Source organism: Erpetoichthys calabaricus, chromosome 1, assembly GCF_900747795.2.
Source record: "Erpetoichthys calabaricus chromosome 1, fErpCal1.3, whole genome shotgun sequence".
NCBI classification, from domain to species: Eukaryota; Metazoa; Chordata; class Cladistia; order Polypteriformes; family Polypteridae; genus Erpetoichthys; species Erpetoichthys calabaricus.
Genome location: NC_041394.2, coordinates 118,627,199 through 118,652,227, shown reverse-complemented (window position 1 = coordinate 118,652,227; position 25,029 = coordinate 118,627,199). Strand labels below are relative to the sequence as shown.

Sequence of the window (25,029 nt, the reverse complement as noted above, 5' to 3'; positions counted from 1 at the left end):
TTTTGACAAATTAGTCTTTCTGTTTTGATAAGTTCACTTTGTGTTTTGGGTTGGGTGTGAAATATAGGCGAACTTTAAATATCATACTGAGGTAAATTTTCCAGTAGTACAGACACAATTTTATAAGTTGTGCAGTCAAGGGAACTGTTTCAATATTTCACAGCATATATCAAACTAATTGACCTTGCTAATATGCTGATAGTGAAATTTATTCCACTTGCATACCTGCTATCCCAAACTATATACGAGAAGAATGAAATCTTTGATATTATCTGTAATATCTTGGCTTGTAGGAGAAATTAAAAAGTGAAAGTTGGGGGAACTTTTCATGCGAATATTTAATATAGTACACCAAATACTAAATACCAAAATTTTAGACTCTGTATGGCATGCAAGCACAATGGTAGCACTGCTGCTTCACAGCAAGGAGACCGGGATTTGTGTCCTGGTCCTCCCTACATGGAGCCTGCATGTTTAACCTATCTGCTTGGATTTCCTCCAGGTGCTCCGGTTTCCTCCCACTGTCCAAAGACATACAGGTTAGGTGAATTGGTGACACTAAACTGGCCCTGGGTTTTGTGTTTGTGCTCACCCTGCAATGGACTGGTACTCTGTTCGGGGTTTGCTCCTGCCTTTCACCCTATGCTAGCTGGGATAGTTTCTAGACTCCCAAACCTTGACGACCAGGCAGAATTAAGTGGGTTTGAATATTAACATGATTCTGTTGAAATTTCCAAATTACTAGAGGGGCCTTAGGAAATTCTGATTCACATGCCTTATTTTGTTTTTCAACTATCTAATCTATTGTAATCTAGTGAAACAGCCTGTCACTGTTGGTCTCCTATGGGGAACAAACCTTCTTCTGCCATGTTTTCTGTCAAGCTGGCCTTTCCTAAGTGCAAATACAATTCAAGTAAATCATTGTCATTAAACTTTAAAAAATTTGAAACAACCCACTCCTATTTGTTAACATTCAACAATAAAATAAATCATAGGTGTAAAATGAAATCCTTTACAAATATGGTTACAAATGCAGAATTGTACAACAATGATCCTCTCAATATTAACTTTATAGGTACAGTAGGTGTTATTTCCAAAATTTAAATAAAAACTGACTTTAAAGCATCATTGTTCCAAAATTTAATGAATGATACATTTTGATTAAAATCTGCCAATGAAAACTTCCACATTTCTTTCCAGGGCTAGATTAATGTCAATAGACAGTAAATATTCCTTTATTTTGAAACTATTAAATAAATTGCTATAAATGTGGCAATGAAAACTTCTAAATGTCTTTTTATGGCTATATTAACACCAAGATATAACAAATATGCCTTCATTTTGCAACCAAGCCAAGTAATAGATATATCAGTGTATCACCATCACAGCCTGCATGAACAGAACCACAGTAGACAGACATAAGGGTTGAGTGTCTGAAAATTACACTGTCTGAATATCCCAATGGGAAATCACATCAGGGAAAGTATGTGCCGACTGTAAAGGAGAATATTCTTTCACACTGTCTCACTCTCTCTTGCACATTACAGTTAAGGAAAGTGTCTGGGCTTAAAGTATCAATCTAAATGTTAATCCTGAAGTAAAACATTTGTTCGAGCAGTAGTAGTCTAGGGTGTATTTTTGTTAATAAACAAATACCTGACAGCAAGTTTTAGGGAACAAATCCTGTTGTGGAAAAGTAATTGACAACAATTATATGGAAACAAGACATTAGTTAAAGTTTCTGGTAAGGAGAGTGAATTTAAATGAAAATGACGCAGTTCAAGTTTTATTATGCCTCTTTTGTACCATATGAACAAATGTTTAATTTACCTCAAACAGTATGTTATAATAAATATAAAGGGGCTATCATTCCTTTATATCTTATACAATGCTTTTCAGATGACAGATTGAAGTCAGATTTTGGCACTTTTTAACATTGTGGTATGAGCTCTATACATTTTGTGCAGTGTTATACCACATGAAACATTGCCACAGAGAGCTCATTGCACCAACCAACTGTCCTGTGCAATTTTTAAATTCCTTTTTGAACAATGTAGGTAGTGTCTTAACAGCAATACAAAGTATCCAGAAGACATTTAGTGATAAAGTTTAAATCTTGCTGATAAAACAAAATACAGTGGAACCTCGGTTTGCAAGTAACTTGGTTTACGAGTGTTTTGCAAGACGAGCAAAAATTTTTAATAAATTTTGACTTGATAAACGAGCGAGGTCTTGCAGTACGAGTAATATGTATACGCTTTGTCTGATGAGCGTCATGTGATCACAACTGAGCTGATGGTTCTCTCTCTCTCGCTGCGGGATTGTGGGAAATCGTCTCCTATTCTCCATCTGAGTCGGCGTGCCTCACTCATATAGTCAACATCCGTACAAGCATATACTGTTTACTGCAGCATTAGCATTGTGACTGTGTGTGCGCGCGCATGTGTATGTGTGTGTGCACGCGCTCATTCGTGTGTGTGTGTGTGCTTGCGCGCGCGCGCGTGTGTTCTGTGACGTGCGAGTCCCCGTCTTGCACCCTAAAACACGAAACTGAGTCTCAGTACTTTAGCAACACCAGCTTTATTCAGCTTGAAACAGCAACAGCGCAGTTATTGTAGTGGGATCTGCCGCTCTTCTGTACATAGACACAGCAGTCAAGCAGGGCCCTGCGCATTTATAATGTTCCTTGTTCCTTGTATCACCCATCGATGGCAGGCGCTTATAGCATGTCCGCAATCTTTTCGGATTCATTTTTACGCCGAACTGCTACAGGGCTGGAAGACTGCGATTGCTTTGGGACACTCTTCCGCATATCGTCCCATTGGGTGCAATCCCACAAGAGTTAAGAAACTAACTCACACCAGCCATAATTCTTTTCAAAGGTAAAGTGCAGACTAATTTGTTTTATGTATTTTACTTTATATTTTGTATTAATCATTTTTAATATTTTTATTTTATTAATTTTCATTGTAATCATTCCATACAAACAGATCAATTTATAACCCAACAAATTTGAAAACAAATCAAACCCCACCCCTGAGAAGGAGAGCTTAGCTAAAGGAAAATTTCTTTAAGGTTTTTAATAAGGCAACATTAGACAAAAGAAGGGGAGAAGTAAATATCTATATAAATAAGAGATGGAGAAGGGAGTTAAATGCAATAATAGTTATTTCTCTTATTCTAAAATAATATTGATTAAATCCTGCCATGTTTTGAAAAAATTTTGTACAGATCCTCTAACTGAAAATTTGATTTTTTCCAATTTCAAATAATATAAAACATCGGTTTCCCACTGACTTATAAGAGGAGAATTAGGATTCTTCCAATTTAACAAAATAAGTCTGCGTGCCAAGAGTGTAGTGAATGCAATCACCGTTTGCTTGTCCTTCTCCAATTCCAGTCCATCTGGAAGGACACCAAACACAGCTGTTAGTGGGTTAGGAGGGATTGTGATACTAAGGCTGTCTGAGAGGCACTTAAAAATTTTTGTCCAAAATGATGTTAGTTTGGTGCAGGCCCAGAACATGTGACCCAGTGAGGCAGGAGCTTGGTTGCAGCGCTCGCAGGTTGGATCCTGGCCTGGAAACATTTTGGACAGTTTTAAGCGAGACAGATGAGCTCGATATATAATTTTTAGTTGAATAATTCTATGCTTTGCGCATATAGAACTCGAGTGAATTCTCTGCTTTGCTACCTTCCACTCCTTTTCTGATATATTGATTAAGAGATCTTCTTCCCAATGTCCTCTTGGATCTTTGAAAGGTAGGGACTCTAATAAGATTTTATATATTGCGGAAATAGTGTTCGTTTCCTCGGAATTGAGCAGTATTTTTTCCAGCAGTGTGGAGGGTGCAAGGTGGGGGAAATCGGGCAATTTCTGTTTAACAAAATTTCTAATTTGAAGATAGTAAAAGAAATGTGTAGCTGGGAGGTTAAATTTTGAACGTAATTGTTCAAAAGATGTAAATATGTTGTCTATATAAAGATCTCTGAGCATTTTAATCCCAAAACTTTTCCAGGTATTAAAAACTGGATATACTTGCGAAGGTTGAAAGAGGTGGTTCTCTTGCAGAGGTGCCACTGATAAAAGATTTTCCATCTTAAAATGCTTCCTAATTTGGTTCCATATTCTGAGTGAGTAAAGCACAATTGGGTTATTAGTATATTTGCGATAACTTTCATTTATTGGAGAGCAGAGCAGGGAATATAAAGAAGTACTACAGGATTTTACTTCTATTGCGGACCAAGCCTGTGTATGTGCATTTATTTGTGTCCAGGTTTTTATGGCTAGTATGTTTGCTGCCCAGTAATAAAACTGAAAATTAGGTAAAGCCATGCCACCTTCTGCCTGAGGTCTTTGTAGGGTTGCTCTTCGGATACGTGGGTATTTTGAGTTCCAAATGAATGAGGTTATTATTGAATCTAACTGTTTAAAAAACGATTTATTGATATATATTGAAATGTTTTGAAATAAAAAGAGAAGTTTAGGAAGGATATTCATCTTAACAATGTTAATTCTTCCGGCTAGAGTGAGATGAAGGGTTGACCATCTATGCAAGTCTTGCTTAATTTTTTCCATACAGACGGCAACATTTTGTCGATAAAGAGCTTTATGTTTACTTGTGATATTTACGCCTAGGTATTTAAACTTATCTGCTATGGTAAAAGGTAGGGTGTCCAATCTAATACTATATGCTTGTGAATTCACTGGAAAGAGTTTACTTTTATTCAGATTAATTCTAAGACTGTATCTATTAATCATTTTTATATGAATAGTTTTGGGTTGTGGAACAAATCATCGGAGTTTCCATTATTTCTTATGGGGAAATTCACTTTGATATACGAGTGCTTTGGACTACGAGCACATTTCCGGAACGAATTATGCTCGCAAACCGAGGTTCCACTGTATGTATATCATGTAATACATATTGTATTGCCATTAAAAAAAATTGCTTATTGACAATTTTATATTACCGGATATGTGTGGCAGGCAGAGATTCAAGTTGCCTGGACAGAAAAAGCTCCCTGTGTTTGAGTTGATGTCGCTGTTTCTCTGTCAGCTGCTGCAAGTTTTCTCCTTCCATCTCCTCTTCCAGCTCCTCTGCAGATCAAGAACAAAGGTTCATGTTACAAACTATAAAGCTGTTTTTGTATCTACTGAAGCATAGTCTACAGTTGCATTGCTGTCGAGTTTTCTGCATCTTTCAAAGTCAGCCATGTACTCCAGGTTCTACCAAGACACACATAGTTCCTCAAAAAAAAAAAAGATCAAAGGAAAAAAGAAGAAAGAATAAGAGGAAACAAAAAAAACACTGGCAGAAGATTTAAAGGAATCATCTGGTTATCAGTGGCAGAAGATTTGAAGGAATCATTCAGTTACCTGAAAAATCACATCAGCAGGGGCACTAATTCAAAAGATTCATCATCTGCTCCTGCATTATTAAGCTTCACACCTGTAACACATTTCCATCGAGGGCTATGAAGTATGTTTCATCTCATTAAGACATCTTCACAGCAGCACCCAAACAATTTATTGTCCTATCAGTCCACATTTTAAAAAATCTGTAAACCAAAAATGCTTTCAAAAATAATGAACTGAAAAATATCTAAATGTGAAAAAACATCTAAAAAGAGCCAAAAACAATACAAAAAACTACATCAAATAAATAGTGTGACCACCCATTGCTTTTAGATTGTATCACTTGTCTTAGGTTCACTGTTGTGCACATATAGTAAATAAATTGGCTGGTAGCTGTTTCACGCATCTTTGAGAACTCACCCCAGTTCTTCTGTATACTTTGGTTGTCTCACTTGCTTCTGTCTCTCCAGGTAAACTCAGACAGCCTCAATGATAATGAGATTAGGGCCCAGACCATTTTCAGCACCCTTTCAGATCTTTGTGCTTTTGTGTATAGCTGAGTCTCTTGGCTTTGTTTCCACTTCAGAGGAATGGGTCTTTTGGTAACAGAAGAACACTTCTGACAAAAATTCTATAGACCACAGAGGGAGTCACTTGGGTTCCAGAGGTTTCTGCGAGTTTCGAGTTGATAACAGTGCTGGACTTGTTCAGTCTCTGAAAGGATATCAGTTTGATGTATCTTTAACATGAAGCACTCAGTTTCTGAGCTTAAAGACTACGTTTCTAGCCCTTAACTTTGCCTCCTTGTGCTTCTTCAAAAGAGTTTGGACAGCACAGAAGTTTGAAACCCCTGTCTGCCATAAAATTTCTGCTCAGGTGAGGCCCTGCTGGTAAAGGATGGCAGCCCTGTGCGTTATGACCATGCTCACTCTTTCCATGGTATAAGAATTGGTGACTTGAGGGTTAAATTGTCCCATCTACCACAGTCTCATAATATGGCATCAAATACTGTGTGGCACAGACAGACAGACAGACAGACAGACAGACAGACAGACAGACAGACAGACAGACAGACAGACAGACAGACAGATAGATAGATAGATAGATAGATAGATAGATAGATAGATAGATAGATAGATAGATAGATAGATAGATAGATTTGCTGAATTATTCCCAAGAGAGAGTGATAGTCTAAACTCTATTACTCCCTTCTGTATACATTTTGTTTCCCACAGGATCTCCAAAATCATGTTGGTGGTCCCTTACTCAATGAGCTAATTCTTTTACATTTTGTAAGATGTAGATTTCTTACCAGATGTGAAATTGAAATTAGTCCACACTTTCAGTTCTTTGATCATTAACCACCAACTTTACTCTTGTATTTAAAGAGTGCAGCGAAATTATTATAAATTCAATATATTGCCACTCTGTAGCAGCATGATGAGTAAAGCCAGCATCACAAACAACTTTTCCAAGGCTTTTCAGTCACGAACAGCCATGATATGTGACTGTGACCACCTTTTGCATAGTGTGAAATTCCCTGAAACTCAGAGATATTACTCTGCAACGATCAAACAGAGTGTTATGAACGAGTCACTGAGGATGTCACACTACACAACAGTTTTTCACAGGAGCCTGGTATGGCTGTTAAAGACTCACTAAGATATGTAAATGAAGCATTTGACCTTTTAGGCCTCCATATTCTGGCCACATATTTTCAGTTCTCCCTGCATTCTTCACTTTGTAATTCATAAAAGTACAAATTACAATTAATTACTGCCATCTAAATTGAAATGTAGTGCTTGAGCATTCACCTAAAATATGATACCAATGCAGGAGGTAATTGAAGTCTGATAGGTCACCCTTAAGAGACAATCATATATTTCCACAATCTCTAAAGTACACAATATTTTATACAATAAAAACAACATTTTTTAGTATTGTAACTTTCAGAAAATTATATACTGGCAATATCTTTTCAGTCTTTAAATAACTGTGCCTAGAATATAATTTTTCTTCAAATAATTTATTTTTGTGTCATACAGTAGAATTTATTCTTTCTAGAAGCAATAAAGGCAAAGGTTGTACCTTCAAACTATACTAGTGTTTTCAATATGTTTACAAAACACAGTCTCAACTCAAAACTATGTTAATATCCAAAATGTATCTGGTACAAAACCCAAATTGTGATCAATCTCAGCAGGCACCTATTTCGTTGGATGACATGTTTTATAACCTTTTCTTGCTCATTTGGAAAAAATAATACATATATACATTTTTTTTATATTAGGCCTGGGAAAGTTCACACATTAATTTTTGTGATTAATGTGGCCTGTTCAACACATTAAAAAATACTGTCACTTCCAAGGCCTGCAACGAGGGGATCATGTCAGGCAGTGCTTTGGCCCGGCCAGCATTTTCACATCATTTTGTTTTTTAACATTATGAAACAAATATACTGTGACTAAAAGATGCACTCGATTTATCAAGAAAAACACATTTTCTTTATTTTTTTCTTAATGCTGGCAGTGTTATACATTCAAGTAATTCAAACAATCACTACAAATAACAACATTCACATTAAGCCTCCCTTCAATGTCATATCACCTAAGTGCTAAATAAGTCATCTTTGAGTGGCACTAAAACCAAAATAAGTCTCTAGTACTTGGGTGTATTTAACTCGCCAGTCTGCCAGTCATCTTACAGTGCTGACAGTGCTGACAAAATTCTATAAAATAGGAGTGTAATAATTATCCCTTCCCATTATTCAAGTTTCAGTATCTTTGCTACTTTATGCAAAGAATGCAACACAACCACCCAAGTAGTGCATGGTGTCAGATTTTAAGCAAGACAGCAGCTACAGAGAAGTTCGTGAGCGCTAGAGGCAAAGGTGTAGGTAGTGCAGTGTTCTCCAACCATTTTTCTGTGGTGTCATGTTTTTGTAACTCGAAAAATCCCAAGGCACACCATGAGTCTACCAACCACAAAAGCATTAAATCTATAAATGTGCTAAACTGTTCGAAGCAGAGGGATGGAGGCGGCAAAAAATCAGCTTTTAGATGTGACATTCACAAACATAGCACTAATTTTCAATTGTTGATGGTGATGAACAATTGTGGATAGTATTTGCGGAGTTTTAACACAAGTTTTAATGCATGTCCATTTAAGAGATGCTTATTCTTTCAATTATATCAGTCTTCAGCAGTGCATTCAAAGTCAACAGTCATTTCAATCATTTAATTTTTACTTTGATACATCTGTGTCTTATCCAAGAATGGCAATCACTTTCTGTTCCCTCCGATACTTGGAGGGATGAAATATCATGGAGGGTGGGAAAGTTCATTTAATTAAATAAACATATTTGTACTAAAGCGGTTTCTTTTTGGAGCTGTGACTCATCTGGTTCTGGTGTTTCAGAAGCGCGTTGTAGGCGCCTTCGTTTATTGTTTTTATTCATGCAGTCTCTTTTTTGTTTTTCTATGGATGTGTCATCAGCGAGAATTCATTTGCTGATGGCGGCGGATTCGCGTGCTGCAGTGACCATGGCAGCGGATCCGATGCGGTGGTATGGGCGGTCGCATTCGGGCGGCTGTACAACCTGGCGTGCATGCTTTACCTCAGGTTTAGTTCACAGGTCGTAGCCATGTTAAAGTTTTCATTTAATTAAATAAACATATTTGTACTAAAGCGGTTTCTTTGTGTGGGCGCCTTCGTTCATTATTTTTATCCATACGGGCTCGTTTACAGGTCGTAGCCATTCGGGCTCGTGTTTGTATTACTAATCATTGAGCTCCTTCCATTTGGAGCCGTGACTCCTAGCCTCCGTGTATTGTTTTTATCCATGCAGTCTCGTCTTTGTTGTTCTGTGGCTGTGTCGTTAGGTAGAAGTCGTTTACTGTTAGGAAGCATACTCCAACTTACACACACTGACTGCTGGCACAGTGGATTAGAGCAGGTGTAGTTTACAGGTCGTGGTGTTTGGGCGCCACGCACTGACTCTGGGAACTACGGGCTCAGTTTTTGCTTCTGGTATGTCTGAAGCGCGTTGTAGGAGCCTCCGTGTATTGTTTTTATCCATGCGGTCTCGTCTTTGTTGTCTAGAGCCGTGACTTCTTTGTGTGTGGTGTTTTTGAAGCGCGTTGTAGGAGCCTCCGTTTATTGTTTTTATCTATGCAGTTTCGTCTTTGTTGTTCTGTGGCTGTGTCGTTAGGTAGACATCGTTTACTGTTAGGAATCATAATTGAACTTACTTTTAATACTGAATTACCGTCATGTGATCCAAATATGCCACACTGACTGCTGGCACAGTGGATTAGAGCAAGTTTAGTTTACAGGTTGTGTTGTTTGGGCGCCACCTACTGACTCTGGGAAGCCGCTGGGTTTGACTCTGGTGCGCTGTAGGAGCCTCCGTTTATTGTTTTTATCCATGCCGGTCTTGTTTTTGTTTCTCTGTTACTGAATGACCGTTATGTGATTCAAACATGCCACACAGACTGCTGGCACAGTGGATTAGAGCAAGTTTAGTTTACAGGTTGTGTTGTTTGTGCGCCACCTACTGACTCTGGGAAGCTGCTGCGTTTGACTCTGGGGCGCGTTGTAGGAGCCTCCATTTATTGTTTTTATCCATGCGGTCTCGTTTTCGTTTCTCTGTTACTGAATGACCGTTATGTGATTCAAACATGCCACACAGACTGCTGGCAGAGTGAATTGGAGCAAGTTTAGTTTACAGGTTGTGTTGTTTCGGCGCCACCTACTGACTCTGGGTAGCCGCTGCATTTGACTCTGGGGAGCCGCGGCGCAGTGCGTATGCGCTTCAGTGGGTCCGCCGTGCATAAATTAAACTGTCGTTTAGTAATATAGATGCCAATTTGAGAATTAATACATTGGCAACTTGCCTTTAAGGAAAGCATTCAAATTCAGTTTGTACTTGGTCAAGTAGTATTTTGTTATAAGTTCAGGTTCAAGGTCATTGTTTAAGTTAAACTATGCCATTACAGTATTATTTTTTTAATTCCTTTGTGTTGAAGCTACATTAAGTTTGTGACTCAGTGTGTATTTGCTTCATGATTTATGTATTAATTTTATAATCACATGTTTTAATGATAAATGTGATTAAGTTGAATTAATTACAAACATTTATGAGATTAATTAGTTAATTATTTTTAATCGATTCCCAGCCCTACCCCTGTTGGATCTTCTGTACTTAACATGATTTCTCTTTAAGGTAATACAAAATAGAATCAGCAAAAAGGACTGGTCTTAACAGATTTTCCTGCTACCTACGCATGTTTGGATACTGCTAGGTAGCCTAATATGGCTCTCAAGTGATTCCTAGAAACCTTTGGCTAATGCTGGTATGTAAAGCAGGAAGCTTTCTTTCTGAAGTCACATGACTAAGAATTCTGTCAACAAATCATGGCAAATAGCCAACAGAATACAGAGGAGGGAAAATATCCTTGCCTAGTTAAGGAGAAGACATTGCCATTCACTGATCCTCCTTATTTGAGAGTCCTGGATTGTAAGCTTAACCCTTCCATACACAAGGGGAGAAAATTCTGTGATTCGACGAAAAACCTTTAGCATTTGCACCTCTGTAATTTGGCATCTTAGCAATGTAAAAAGGGAACAATGCACTGGGACTTGTCACAGTTCTGATTATAACCTCCCACATCTGATTAAATTTAGAGAGCTAATGAGTAGAACTCTCCTAGCGTGCATTTTCAGCAGACCTCATTTGTCTCCCTTCTCTTTAGCTGCTTCTCAGCTATGACAGCACCACACTGAAGTCAGCACGCCCACCTCATGTTTTCTTAATGGATGAGTACACATGGGTGCCTTTTGTTACAAAAAATGGAGAACAGATGAACAAATTTAGTAACACCATTGCCAAAGTCTCTCCCTTTAATGAAAAATATTAGCTTTGCCAACTTAAATTACAGAAAAACAGACCACTAAGCTTAAAGCATGTCTACATTTATTTTTTTTTTTTTTAATAACACACTCATGTGTGACTTTAGAACGCTGTTGACATTTTTACATTTTGCTCTTTTTTCAAGATATGCATCTCAGTTACTTTGCTTGAGAAATACTACAACAAAATACTTAGCATAACATACATTTCACTATCCAAATGAATCTTGATGTTCATTTTTTAAATTAGGGTAATATATTAAAATAAAACTAGCCTCTTCTACATACTGTATGTTAGTTTTACCCAGTATTTACAGTTCTATACAAATATTTGGACACATCTGTCCAAATTACAGTATACATTTTGTTGAGATTTGTAAGTAAAAAAGTAAAGTAAAAAAATAACTACATCCAATTAAAATGTTAATGTAGTTGCTATTTATTTGATGAACTGAAAAATACAAAAATAAAAAAAGAGTAAAGGCAGGATTTGCAAATGTTTGGGCATCCTTTCAGTTATAAGATCAATGGGTTGTTAGCATGGTCTACCTATCTTGTTAGATGCGGGCCTGATCAAGAATTGTCATTCAAAATTTTAAGCTGATGACAACTGATGATGTTTGGGACAAAGAAACATTTTTCCTTCATATACCCCTCTTCTCCACAGTTTAAAATTACAAATCAAACAATTCAGACATGATTAAAGTGCACATTACAGACTTAAATGTAAAGGTATTTGCTTACATTTTGGTCACAGCATGTAGAAATGACAACAAGGTTCATACATGGTCCTTCCATTTCAGGGCACCATGATGTTTGGAAACAGTCACAGGTGTTTGTGATTACTTGGGTGTGTTTCATTACTTAATTAGTGCAGGAATAAGATACCTAGGCTTGCATCTACACTTTGGAGTCTGTAGTTGCCATTGTTCAACACAAGGATAAGAGCTGTGCCAATCAGTCAAAGAAGCCATTACATGGCTGAAAAACAAGAATAAAGCCAGCAGATACATCTATAAAACTTTACCTAAATCAACTGTCTGGAATATCATTAAGAAGAAAGAATGTACTGGTAAGGTCAGTAATTGCAAAGGGACTGGTAGACCAAGAAAGACAGCACAATACTCAGTATGGTAAAGAAAAAGCCCCAAAAACCAGACAGACAGATCAGAAACAGTTTTCAGGAGGTGGATATGGATGTGTCAGAGACTACTATCCACTGAAGACTTCATGAATAGAAATACAAAGGCCACACTGCAAGATGAAAACCACTAGTTAGCCACAAAAACAGGATGAAATGATTACAGTTTGCAAAAAAGAACTTAAGAGTCTGCAGAATTCTGGAAAAAGGTCTTGTGGATAGACAAGACAAAGATTAACATGTATCAGAGTGATGGCAAGAGCAAAGTGTGGAGACAAAAAGGAACTGCCCAAGATCCAAAGCATACCACCTCATCTGCATGTATGGCTGCCATAGGCACTGGAACACTTATATTCAATGATGATAGAACTGCTGATGGCACTCACACAATGAATTCTGAGATGTATAGAAACATCTTATCTGCTCATTTTCCAGTAAATGCCACCAAACACATTGGACACGTTTCATCCTACAACAAGATAATGTTCTCAAACATGAGTTTTTCAAAGCTAAAAAATGAAAAATTCTGAAATGGCCAAGCCAGTCAACCAATTTAAATCCCGTTGAGCACATCTTACAAAGCAGAAGTGAACCTTATGGGGACAAGGCCACGGAACAGGAGCTGAAGATGGCTGCATTAGAGGTTTTCAGAGCACCATCAGAGAAGATACTCTGCAACCGGTAACATCTATGAATCGCAGGCTTCATGCAGGCTTCATGCAGTTATTGTATGCAAGGGATATGGAACAAAGTACTAAAAATGACTGCTTTAATATACTTACTATTTCTGCATCCCAAACATTGTGGTGCCCTGAAAACGGGGAACAGTGTATAAAATGTGTTGTCATTTCTACATGGTGTGACATAAATGTTTTCAAATACACAAATTAAAGTCTGAAAAAGTCACTTTAATCACTTCTGAATTATCTATCCATCCATCCATCCATTTTCGAACCCGCTGAATCCAAACACAGGGTCACGGGGATCTGCTGGAGCCAATCCCAGCCAACACAGGGCACAAGGCAGGAACCAATCCCAGGCAGGGTGCCAACCCACCACAGGACACACACAAACACACCCACACACCAAGCACACACTAGGGCCAATTTAGAATCACCAATCCACCTAACCTGCATGTCTTTGGACTGTGGGAGGAAACCGGAGCACCCGGAGGAAACCCATGCAGACACGGGGAGAACATGCAAACTCCACGCAGGGAGGACCCAGGAAGCGAACCCAGGTGTCCTAACTGCGAGGCAGCAGCACTACCACTGCACCACCGTGCAGCCCCTTCTGAATTATTTGATTTATAATTTTAAACTGTGGAGCAGAGGGAGTAAATTAAAGAAAAATGTGTCTTTGTCCCAAACATTATGGTGGTCACTGTGTGTATACACACACACACATGCAGACACACACCCACACACACCCACGCACATACAAATATTATATATTGTCACACACGTGTGATTAGGAGACAGATTATGTGCTTCAAAATAATTGTTTCTCAGACAAGCCAAGCAGTGGCGCTGTCCAGTAATACTTTCTCCTCTTTTCCTTCTGCAAATCCTCAACAGTTCCTGCCTCCTAATGACAACACTTCCACCTACCAAGATCCCACCTCCTAATAACACCATTTCCAGTTCCGGTTGTACCAGCTCCCTCCTCTTCCTGTCTCCAACATATATATCCACCATCTTGCCTACCTATGTCATTTCCATTTGAACTCACTGTCTGTAAAGATGTCACATTATTTTGTATATTTTCTTTCAATTATACGGGGTACAAATTTCCCAAACCTTTTTCATTGTCCCTGCCTGTTATTATAATATAATACTATTAAAATAATCTGTTCCCAGTGAACAAGCACCATAGGAAGACTACAGTAACATTTAAAGGGACAACACAAATGTTCAAATTTTACTGGCCTCTCACATAATCTAGGAGTATATCAAAATAAAACCACAGCAACACAAAAAGAACTGAACATTGGAGCCCGTATATCAACATACTTGACTGGACCAATTACATATTAATGGCTGCTTCTCAATTATCGGATTCCATGTGAGAGGTGAGAAAGAGTGAAAGAGATAGAATGAAAGATAAGTGCTCTCTTAAACCATCACCCTAAACAACGCTAGTGTTGCAAAGCAAATATAAAAGAAAGTGCTTATTAAAGAAGATAGGCTACACACAGAAGGCCATAAACAGGTAGCAAAGTAAACTAAAAAATTTATAGAAAACACAATAAAACTGCTGAAGCTTGAGCTTATAGATAGACAGACTGATACATAGACTATTGAGAAAAAAATCTACAATACAATAGACTGATACATAGACTATTGAGAACAAAATCTACAATACAATAAAACTTTTCTGCCTCACTCCGCGCTGTCCGTGCAACGTGGCCGCAGGGAGCTTAAACAACTCAGTACATCCACATAACAACGACAAGGGGTGAGCTTTCTTGAAGGCTTTTACTGGACGTACCTTGTTGTAAACTGAAATCTATACAAAAGAAACATACAGATATATACAGGTGTACAACCAAAGACAATAAAGAATGATTTACAAAGCAATACATAGCAGGCAGTATACATTAAACAATAAAGCTTTAAAAGACACTTACAAGGTGAGTGATTTCCACAATTGGATCAAGACAAAGAGAAGCGCGTAGACAGAGGTTCAAATTGCTGCATACCACAACTAACCAGACCCAGGGGTTTATATACCTTAAAGATACACTTCAGACGTGATTGAAACAAGAGATAAAGGGGTGCCTACGTGAGACACATGGGGTGTATTGTATTTAAAGGTTTATTATGGGACCTACATGCTTTACGTGAGTTTCATAGACATTTATAACACCACTGTGAGTGTGGGAGGTGACCGACAGGTGTGTTAATAAATGACAAGACAAAGGGGGAGCACAGTTCAATAAATAACAGTAACAACTAATAAAATGTGGGGCAGAACAAAAACAGTAAGACAAAAATACATACAGGCACATACCTATTTACATATAGGCAAACAGTGAATTCAGAGAATACTTCAACCTCTTCACTTTCTGCAAACTTTACTGTGTTGCAGATTTAATATTAAATGGACAAATTTGCAGTATTTGCCCATCAATCAGCATTTAATAACCCATGATGACACAGCGAAAAGAGTTTCAGAAAGGTTTACCAATGTATCAGATATCAAAAACTGAAATGTCTCATTCATGTAGGTATTCAGACCCTTAATTCAGTACTTTATAGACACCCCTGTGGCAGCAATTGCACAGCTTTTTTTTGGGGGGGGGGTATGGGGGGGGGCAGGGGGTATGTTTCTATAAACTTTGCCCACCTGAGTTTGGGCAGTTTATCCTATTCTTTCAGGCAAATTCTTGACTGAAGTCTGGGCCACTCAAAGACAGTCACAGATTTGTCCAAAAGTAACTCCAGCATTACTCTGGCTGTATGCTTTAGACCAGGGGTTCCCAAACTTTTGGACATCAAGTACCACCTGAGGTTAAGTGAGTTGCGGTGCGTACCACCCGAATTTTTAACAAAAAATTTAAAAAGCAAGTACTGCAATGAATAATTAATTCTTAATAAGGTAATATACAGCAAATTCACGACACTGACTACAATATTGAATGAATTTATGTTAGTACAACTAACTAAGTAGTGCACGTATAACAACAAACGCGAGCGGTTTCTGTGAGGCAGAGTTACCGAAGACTAAATAGTGTCGGCGTTGTGCTTTCATCTAGTGACCAAAAGCTCAAACAGTGAAGAAGTAGAAGTTGAAGTAGTCACGTTTGGAAGAAACCAGGCACCGCTCATCACCAGGCCAATACCATCCCTACAGTGAAGCATGGTGGTGGTAGCATCATGCTGTTGGGGATGTTTTTCAGCAGCAGGAACTGGGAGACTAGTCAGGATAAAGGGAAAGATGACTGCAGCAATGTACAGAGACATCTTGGATAAAAACCTGCTCCAGAGCTCTCCTGACCTCAGACTGGGGTGACGGTTCATCTTTCAGCAGGGCAACGACCCTAAGCACACAGCCAAGATATCAAAGGAGTGGCTTCAGGACAACTCTGTGAATGTCCTTGAGTGGCCCAGCCAGAGCCCAGACTTGAATCAGATTGAACATCTCTGGAGAGATCTTAAAATGGCTGTACACCGACGCTTCCCATCCAACCTGATGGAGCTTGATAGGTGCTGCAAAGAGGAATGGGCGAAACTGGCCAAAGATAGGTGTGCCAAGCTTGTGGCATCATATTCAAAAAGACTTAAGACTATAATTGCTGCCAAAGGTGCATCGACAAAGTATTGAACAAAGGCTGTGAATACTTATGTACATGTGATTTCTCAGTTTTTTTATTTTTAATAAATTTACAAAAACCTAAAGTAAACTTTTTTCACATTGTCATTATGGGGTGTTGTGTGTAGAATTCTGAGGAAAAAAATGAATTTAATCCATTTTGGAATAAGGCTGTAACATAACAAAATGTGGAAAAAGTGATGCACTGTGAATACTTTCCGGATGCACTGTATATAGGCAGAAATGTTTTGAACACATAAGGTATCTCTGGCCTGCAACCTCAATCCACATTTCTGTCCAGGTAAAATCCCAGTTAAAATTTGTACACCACTGTACCTTACTTTATGATATGCATTTAGCAACTGATCTTAATTTATTATTTGTTTCCCTTAAATATCTACGGTACATTACTTAAAATGCTTTGGGACTGTCTGCCAGTTTCTGCTTTTTGGTTTGTCATCTCTGACTATATGTCTTCCTTTAAGTCTTCCATTATTATCTTTTAATATTCCCTTTTTGCTTCATACATTCCTTCTCCTGAAGCTCTCTATTCTTACCCACACGTTTATCTGGAACGCATTATTTTGTCTAAGTGTGATATTGCAAAAGTAATGTTAGCCACTCACCAGAAATCTCCAAATTCTCTCTGTAAATCCTCATTCATTTACCATGTCTTATTTGAACTCACAGCAGAGCCAATCAATGGGTCATTTTTTCAAATTTTCCATTTGTACTTCTGTTTTTAAATTGGCCTTTTTGAAGCCTAACAGGGAATGACATTGGTTGCACCTTTTAATCTACACTGACCTGCACTGTCTCTTAAGCTGAAAGAGCTGAATTTAAACAACTCTTCCAAAAGCAACCCATCATGTGTTTTTTTGTAACAAAAGGAAAAAAGCCATCCCTACACTTAATGTGATTTGGCTACAATGTACTGTTATGAACAAATAGTTTTAGTTTGAAAAGACGTCTTAAAGGTAAACCATCCAATATAATAATAATAATAATAATAATAATAATACATTTTATTTATATAGCACCTTTCCCATGCTCAAGGCACTTCGCAGAGTTTAAGAAAGAACGGCAGGGTATACAGTATATAGCATTGTACTAAACCAGATAAATAAATAAAGAAGAGTAAGATAGTAAATTCAGAGAAAAAAAGACTAACAGGCAACATAACTGATGGTCAAGCACACACACACAGGTTACATGAGCATCTTGACATAAAGGTAAACTGTAAGAAGAGTAATAAAGTCAGGTAGAGCTAAAAGCCTTCCTGAACAGATGAGTTTTGAGTTGTTTTTTAAAAGAATTCATGGAGTCAGCAGATCTAATTAATTTCGTTAGGTCATTTCAGAGTCTGGGCGCTATACAGCTGAAGGCCCTGTCACCTATGGAGTGTAGATTAGTGTTGGGTACAACAAGATTGCCAGAATCAGAGGACCTCAGTGGGTGGACAGGCACATAGTGATGGAGAAGGTCACTGATGTAGTTTGGTGCAAGGTTGTTTAAGGCTTTGTAGGTTACTAGTAGAATTTTATATTCAATTCTGTAAGACACAGGGAGCCAGTGAAGGCGAAGCAGGATGAGTGTTATGTGGTCCATGTAAGGACTCTTGCAGCTAAGTTTTGAATAAGCTGGAGCTGTAATATAAGATTAGAAGGGGCACCTGCCAGTAGGGAATTACAATAATCGATGCGGGATGTGATAAAAGCATGGACAAGTTTCTCAGCGTTAGAAAAGGAGAGGAAGGAGCGAACACGTGATATGTTACGGAGGTGAAAGAAAGTTTCTTAATCTGATTTATGTGGGTGGAATAAGGAAGGGAGGAATCAAAAATGACACCAAGATTCTTTGTAGTAGAGGCAGGTCTGATGAGATTACCACCAAGATTGACTGGGAAGGAGCTCATTTGATTATGTTGCACTTTAGTCCCATTTGCAGGAGTTCAGTTTTGTTGTAATTTAATTTTACGGAGTTCAGCTCCATCCAGGTTTTAATTTCACTGAGGCAAGTTGTAAGCTGAGAAAGCTCTGATGAAGTTCCACTTTTAACATTGAAATAGAGTTGAGTATCATCTGCATAAAAATGATAACCCAGTCCATAGCTACGAATAATATGGCCAAGGGAAAGCATATAAATAAAGAAAAGCAGAGGACCGAGGACAGAGCCCTGAGCAACTCTGTATGACAGCAAAAGATTGAACTAAAGAGTAGTCAGTGATTAGGTAATTAGAAGGGCTGGGCGTATCTAAGAGCATTAATGTCCCTTTTACTTAATGATATACTATGGGGATCTGTCCCCTGCTCGTTTTGCTCGCCAACCCCTGGGTAGGCGCTACACGCTAGACACTTTGCGGCTCTGCTGCTTGCATATGGGGAAGCGGAAGTACAATTTAAACAGATTGTTATTTTCATGGGAACTGTTACATATGCATAATAGAATTAACGATTTTACTTTACAGCGAGTAATTAACCATAGTGAAAAATAGTAAAACTTAATAAATTGAAAGAAAATTATGTTTCATGTTGCATTATACATTTTTGTTCTGTTTGGCTTTGAAATTAACACGCAAATACACTTATACTGTAAAACTTCAGTAAAAAATATTTTTTGAATTAACTTTTCATCAATATTTTGATTCCATGTTTGGACTTGCATCATGACAATGCAAAGTATAACTGCCTGTGAGTGAATATCGTTTCTTTCTCTCCAATACATAAACCGACTTTTTTGAATGTTTGTCCCTGTGATTTGTTAATTGTCATAGGAAAATCTATTCTAATGGGAAACTGTAAACGTTTTAATACGAATGGCATATCAAGATCTCCTTTGGTGTGTAATGTTATCCACGGAAGATGTACTACATTACCTTTCTTGTCGCTTGTTAAAATTTTACATGTCAGAATTGTTCAACCAATTTTGAATACAACTAATATTGTCCTATTGTATAGTCCATCACTCAGACATAAATTGCACAATAACATTACGATACATCCTTCTTTCAACAGTAATTTGGTCGGTGGAAGACCGGATGGTGTTAATGGTTGTAGATATTCTACGGAATATTGTAAGTTGATGTTTTCATCTTCTGCACCATCACCACCAACTGTTTCAGCATAGTCTATTGATACGCATTTAACCAATTTGCTGTGTAACCGATCAACAATTTTCTCGTTAATTCGTTTGACTTCATCGTTTCTCAGTGCTAGGATTGCCCGTGTACTCATTTCTTCTGTTGATAATCCTTCGGGATGAAATTCTTCAATAAGATTTGGACATGAGTCTTCTTTTATTGGGAACTTAAAGTAAGGAAGACGCAAAAATTTATAAGAGCTGAGAGTGCAGGAACTGCGTCTAACAAAAGCATTCAAAGGAATGGGAGATAAGAGGACTGTGGGTGTGGTTGAAAATGATTGAAAGGAGGGTGGGACTTGAAAAAATCTCTTGACAATAGTCTCGTCTCGTGGGACTTGAAAAAAATCTTTTGCCAATAGTCTCATCTCAAGATTTTCTTTTATAATAGAGAGATATAATAATTAGTTATTTTAACTGATAATAATTCTGTAGCCTATACAGCACAACCAGGAGGTAACAGTAAACAGTCAAAAAAATTGGGCAAGGCTAAAATCCAAAAAATCAGAACTTGAAGTATCAAAGTCTAATACACAAAGAAATTACAGTCAAAAACATTAAAACACATGCTGGAATCCTAACTCACACAAATATTTTGAATAACTAAGCACACAAAACATAAATAAAACATGCTAACTAAATTGCTATCTATTCATTTAATAAACTAATTCCTGCAAAAGTGTTTTATCTTTGGAATGTCAAAAACATACTGTATGTGGCAAAATTATTGGCACCCTTCAAAAATGCTATAAATAAGATGAAAGGAATTAGTGTCTTTGGGGAAAAATCCTTCTTGATATTGCTTTTAGTGTTTAGGAATTTTATTGATATCTATGACCATTTCCTGTTTGACTGTGGTATAAATATGAGCTAGAACTCTCAACTCAAATGTGAAAAAAGTCAAGTTGCATAGATTTAGGAATGGCTACAAAAATAGGCATTCAGTTGAAATTACCAGTAAGCATGGAACTGTTGAAAATGTGCCAGGTGGGGGACACATCCGCATATTGCACTACTCACAGTGAATAAAATGAAGAACAGAGGCAAAGAGGAGCCCAAGACTGCAGTTTCAAAACTGCAAAGTTGAATCTTGGGGTTTCATCATTTCAAAATCAACAGTGAAATACCAACCCCATAACCAGAAGCCTTTTAGACAATTTCCACGAAAGAAGCCCTTCCTGAGACCAAGACGCAAATCCTAGCATCTAAGCTTTGCTAAGCAAAATTGGAGTTGCAATTGAAATCATGTTTTGTGGTCAGATGAGACACATATTGAGCATTTTGGTCACACACACCATCATCATGTTTGGCAAGAAAAGGGGACTGTATAAAAAGAATGGCACCTCCTTCTTACTGTGGTTGCTATTTGATGCTTTGGGGCTGTTTTCGCTGCCAGTGGTCCAGAATCTCTTATTAAAGTCAATGGAATAATGAATCAAATTCAACACCAGAACATTTTAGCTGAAAATCTGGTGGCCTCCACCAGATGGCTGAAAATGGGTTGTGGTTGGGTCTTCCAAAAGGACAATGACCCAAAGCACACATCAAAATAGATAAAGATATGGTTGAAGCAACACAAATTCAAGGTTTTACATTGGCCCTCAAGGTCTCCAGGCTTGAATCTAATTGAAAATCTGTGATTTTATTTGAAGAGGGCAGTTCACATGAGAAAACCCAAGAATCTCTATGATATGGCAATATTCTATTTGGAAGAGTGGTTCAAGATACCTCCACAAGTGTTCTCTAACTTTGTTAAACACTACATTAAGAGGATGATTGTTGTTATTCTTGCTAGGGGAGGCTCCACCAAATATTGAAATTTATAGTGCCAACATTTTTAGAATCTGCATTTTTAAGAAAATTTGTGATATTGAAAGAAAAGTTTATTTTGTTCCAAAAATCTATTTAACAATACAAGTATGAGGCTTATCCGTTTCTTTAAGCTAAAAATATCACTCATTGCATATGTGATTCTTTTCATATATTAATTTTAGCTCATTGTCATGAAGAGTGCTAATAATTCTGGAGTTGACTGTAGTTGTGTATCTCCTGAACAAGTTTCTGAATGTCATCTAAATAGATACTAATTAGGCTGAGATCTGGTGAATGAGAGTGAAGGAGCACAAAATTCAGCCAAATTCACTGTTAGGCTCCTGGAACCAATTTAGGACATTGCCACCTTCCCAATATATATGTATGCCATTGGGTTTTCTACCATAACTGTATACACTTTACTAGCACCAGTAGCTATATATGTTGCTCATTTAATATCAGAACAGCCAATATACTATAGGTGGAGACACTACAGGTCAATATTGTTACACTGCCACCACTGGCATACATACTGTAGCTGACAGATAGACTCAAGTGGTTTTTGCAGTATTCTGGTTCTACAATCTGCATTAATAACTGTATATTTCAATAGATCTGGCTGTGTTTTTCACATCTCCATACATACAAACTTGCCTTAGATACACCATGTTGTGAGCTTTGCTACCTTCCATCAACAATACACATGGATCCACCCTGTTCAGAAATTTAACTGCTGGCTTACAAAAATACTATTCCACTAAAGCACACCCCATAACACTTTTGTATGTGTTAGGTAACAAATTCAATAATATTCAAACAGTTTCACAGAAGACCAACCCCAGTGCAAGAGATATGTCAGTGTTGTTTTGTATTCTGCATTGAAACAGGAGTTGTCACTTGGGCGTTGCTAACCTCCCAGACAGAGAGAGTCTTTTTTCCAAAAAAACGTTTTTTTTTTTATTTTATTTTATTAGATTGCCATTTTGTTCATTTCTACTATAAGTTATATGTTTCCCTGGCCTAAGAGTCTCTTGTGTAAATGTTAAAATAAGTACAGATACAAGACAGACCTAGAAATTGAAACAGGGACATTTACTCTGTATATTCACTAAATATCTTTGTCTCTCATTCTAACTCTTTAAACTGTTAAACTATAGTTTTCATTTCAAAACAAAATGCAGCCAATGTTTTTGTTTATAAATGAGCGAAATAAATAAACCTTATAAAATAGAACACAATCTTTGATAATACTAAAACATAATACTGCCATACTTTCTGACACAAGTCTTTAACAGTAAGTGGTATTTTTCAGCTTTGGTTTCTCTACGTGTTGTATCAGTGCTTCATCATGGCTGGCCTTTAATCTCATTAAATACAGTTGGTTCCTTGGGTTCACAGTTTCACTGTCACCTCTATGATAACTGTACTGGCGACCACAGCAGTGAGAAGCTGCTGATTTTAAGACTTTTATAACATGAAAAACAGGGTTTTACTAAGTTGTACAATCTGTGCCGTATTCAAATAGAACTGCAATCTAAAGTGTTTTTTTTTCTTCCAATATAAAAAAAATCCAGCTTCTAAACAAATGCTCACCTGTAAATGGAGGGCTCTGTGTTACTCCACCACCAACTTTCTTTTGGTATAGATCAGCTGCACTAGATTTAAAATACATCTTCCCAAGTCAGTCTTGTCTTTGAGTTAATGTATTGTATCTATTATTTAATCATTGATAAAGGTAGCAACTGACAAGTTCGTTTAGCAGATGATTAATCAATTCTATCCAAATAAATACTGTGGTGCTAACTTTTGTGCCAATCCTAATCACTAGAATGAATTTCTCAAGTTAACCAGCTTCACATTTCTATAAAAACAACTGATGGACAGCTAAATGCATATAAGTGAGTTACTTAAGGCACTGAGGTCTTATATTGTGCTATATTGTAACAATTCCTCTTCAGATGTTTGTGAATTGAACTATTGCTGCTATGGAACTTCATCTGTGTTTTACATAGCAATCAATCACTTTGTTAGTTTTTCAAGTGAATACTCCCATGTAAAGGAGAATGTTTGACAGTCTTTTTTCAACAAAATATAATGCACCTGCTTCTGTGAGTATTGTATAAACTATACAGAGCATTGCAGCATACTATTCCACAAATGTGGGGGCGAAGTGGACATGAGGATGATTATTCAATTAAGAAAATACAATAAATTATTATTTTTTGGTTGATTAGTCAATTATAATTGAATATTTCCAGCAGCCCTAAGAAAGAAAGATGTTTAAAATCAGGCATGCTTCATTCAAGTTATCTTATAACTTGTTATTTTTGTAATTAAGAGCAATCTGTGGTGTGTTCACATATATGTTTTAGAGTATTCTTGTTTCTTCCCAAATGCACATGTCAGCAGAACAAATTATTCATTAAGTATAAATAATGTATATTTATTTGAGAAAACAGGAGGGACTTATTACAGGTGCATGTAAAATATCCTATTTGTGAAGATAATTATCTGAAAAGAATTATGAAATGATAGATGAGGCAATCTACAGCATAAAAAAGCAACAGAAAGCATTATATTTGCAATATGTTAGTACACTCCTTTGAATTTATCTTTCAGATTTTGCGCATTTTGCCTTAATCTACTAGACTAGTCTACTGAAAATAAATAGCTTCTTCTCTAAGTGAGTTATTATCTTAAGTAAAATCATAGATCATTGCAACCTTTACATGTACAAAGAGGCAAAGTGTTGATTATTAATTACGCACACTATTAAAATCATTATGTTGATAAAGAGCCACTGAAAATAAAAATTAGAAAGAAAAAATTGGTGGTAGAAACTTATTTAATGAATAGTGTTTTTCCTTAAGAAAACAGGTAATATTAACTAATTCTTCAAGCAGTTTTCTGAGCTTGGAGGAAGCACGATTACAATATGGTATGAAATAAGCAAACAAATCAGTACAGTAAAAATAAAAAATATAAAAACAAGCAACAGCAAAAATGCAGCACCAGTAAATATCCAAAACTTCCTGGATCTACAATGATTTGCGTATTTAGAACCTTTAAAAAATTAGTTTTACAAATTATACTTAAATATCTTGTTTCAATATTTTCAAAGGACATGTAGTTAAAAAATAAAGTCGATGGGAACAAGACAACAGTGAAAATGAAACTAATTGTAAGCTTTTACAAGGAAAAAGTTATAAAAAGGTTATACACTACACTACAGCTGAGAAGCTACTATCACAGTGAAAAACAGAAGGGACCATTACATTTTGGAAGAACAGTTAAGACTTTAGTTTGAATCTGAAAGGTGAGACAGACTGAGTCCCAAAAACAGACCTTGACATAG

General features: G+C 37.1%; 1 protein-coding gene across 1 annotated transcript in view; it reads right to left on the bottom strand.

The window, feature by feature from the left end:
• Positions 1 to 25,029, bottom strand: part of LOC114654989 (metastasis-associated protein MTA1-like) — a 294,679-nt gene that overhangs the window by 168,668 nt on the left and 100,982 nt on the right. The window contains exon 4 of the mRNA XM_051933272.1: positions 4,975 to 5,101. Coding sequence (XP_051789232.1) covers positions 4,975 to 5,101 — 127 coding nt within the window. The remainder of the gene's footprint in view (positions 1 to 4,974; positions 5,102 to 25,029) is intronic.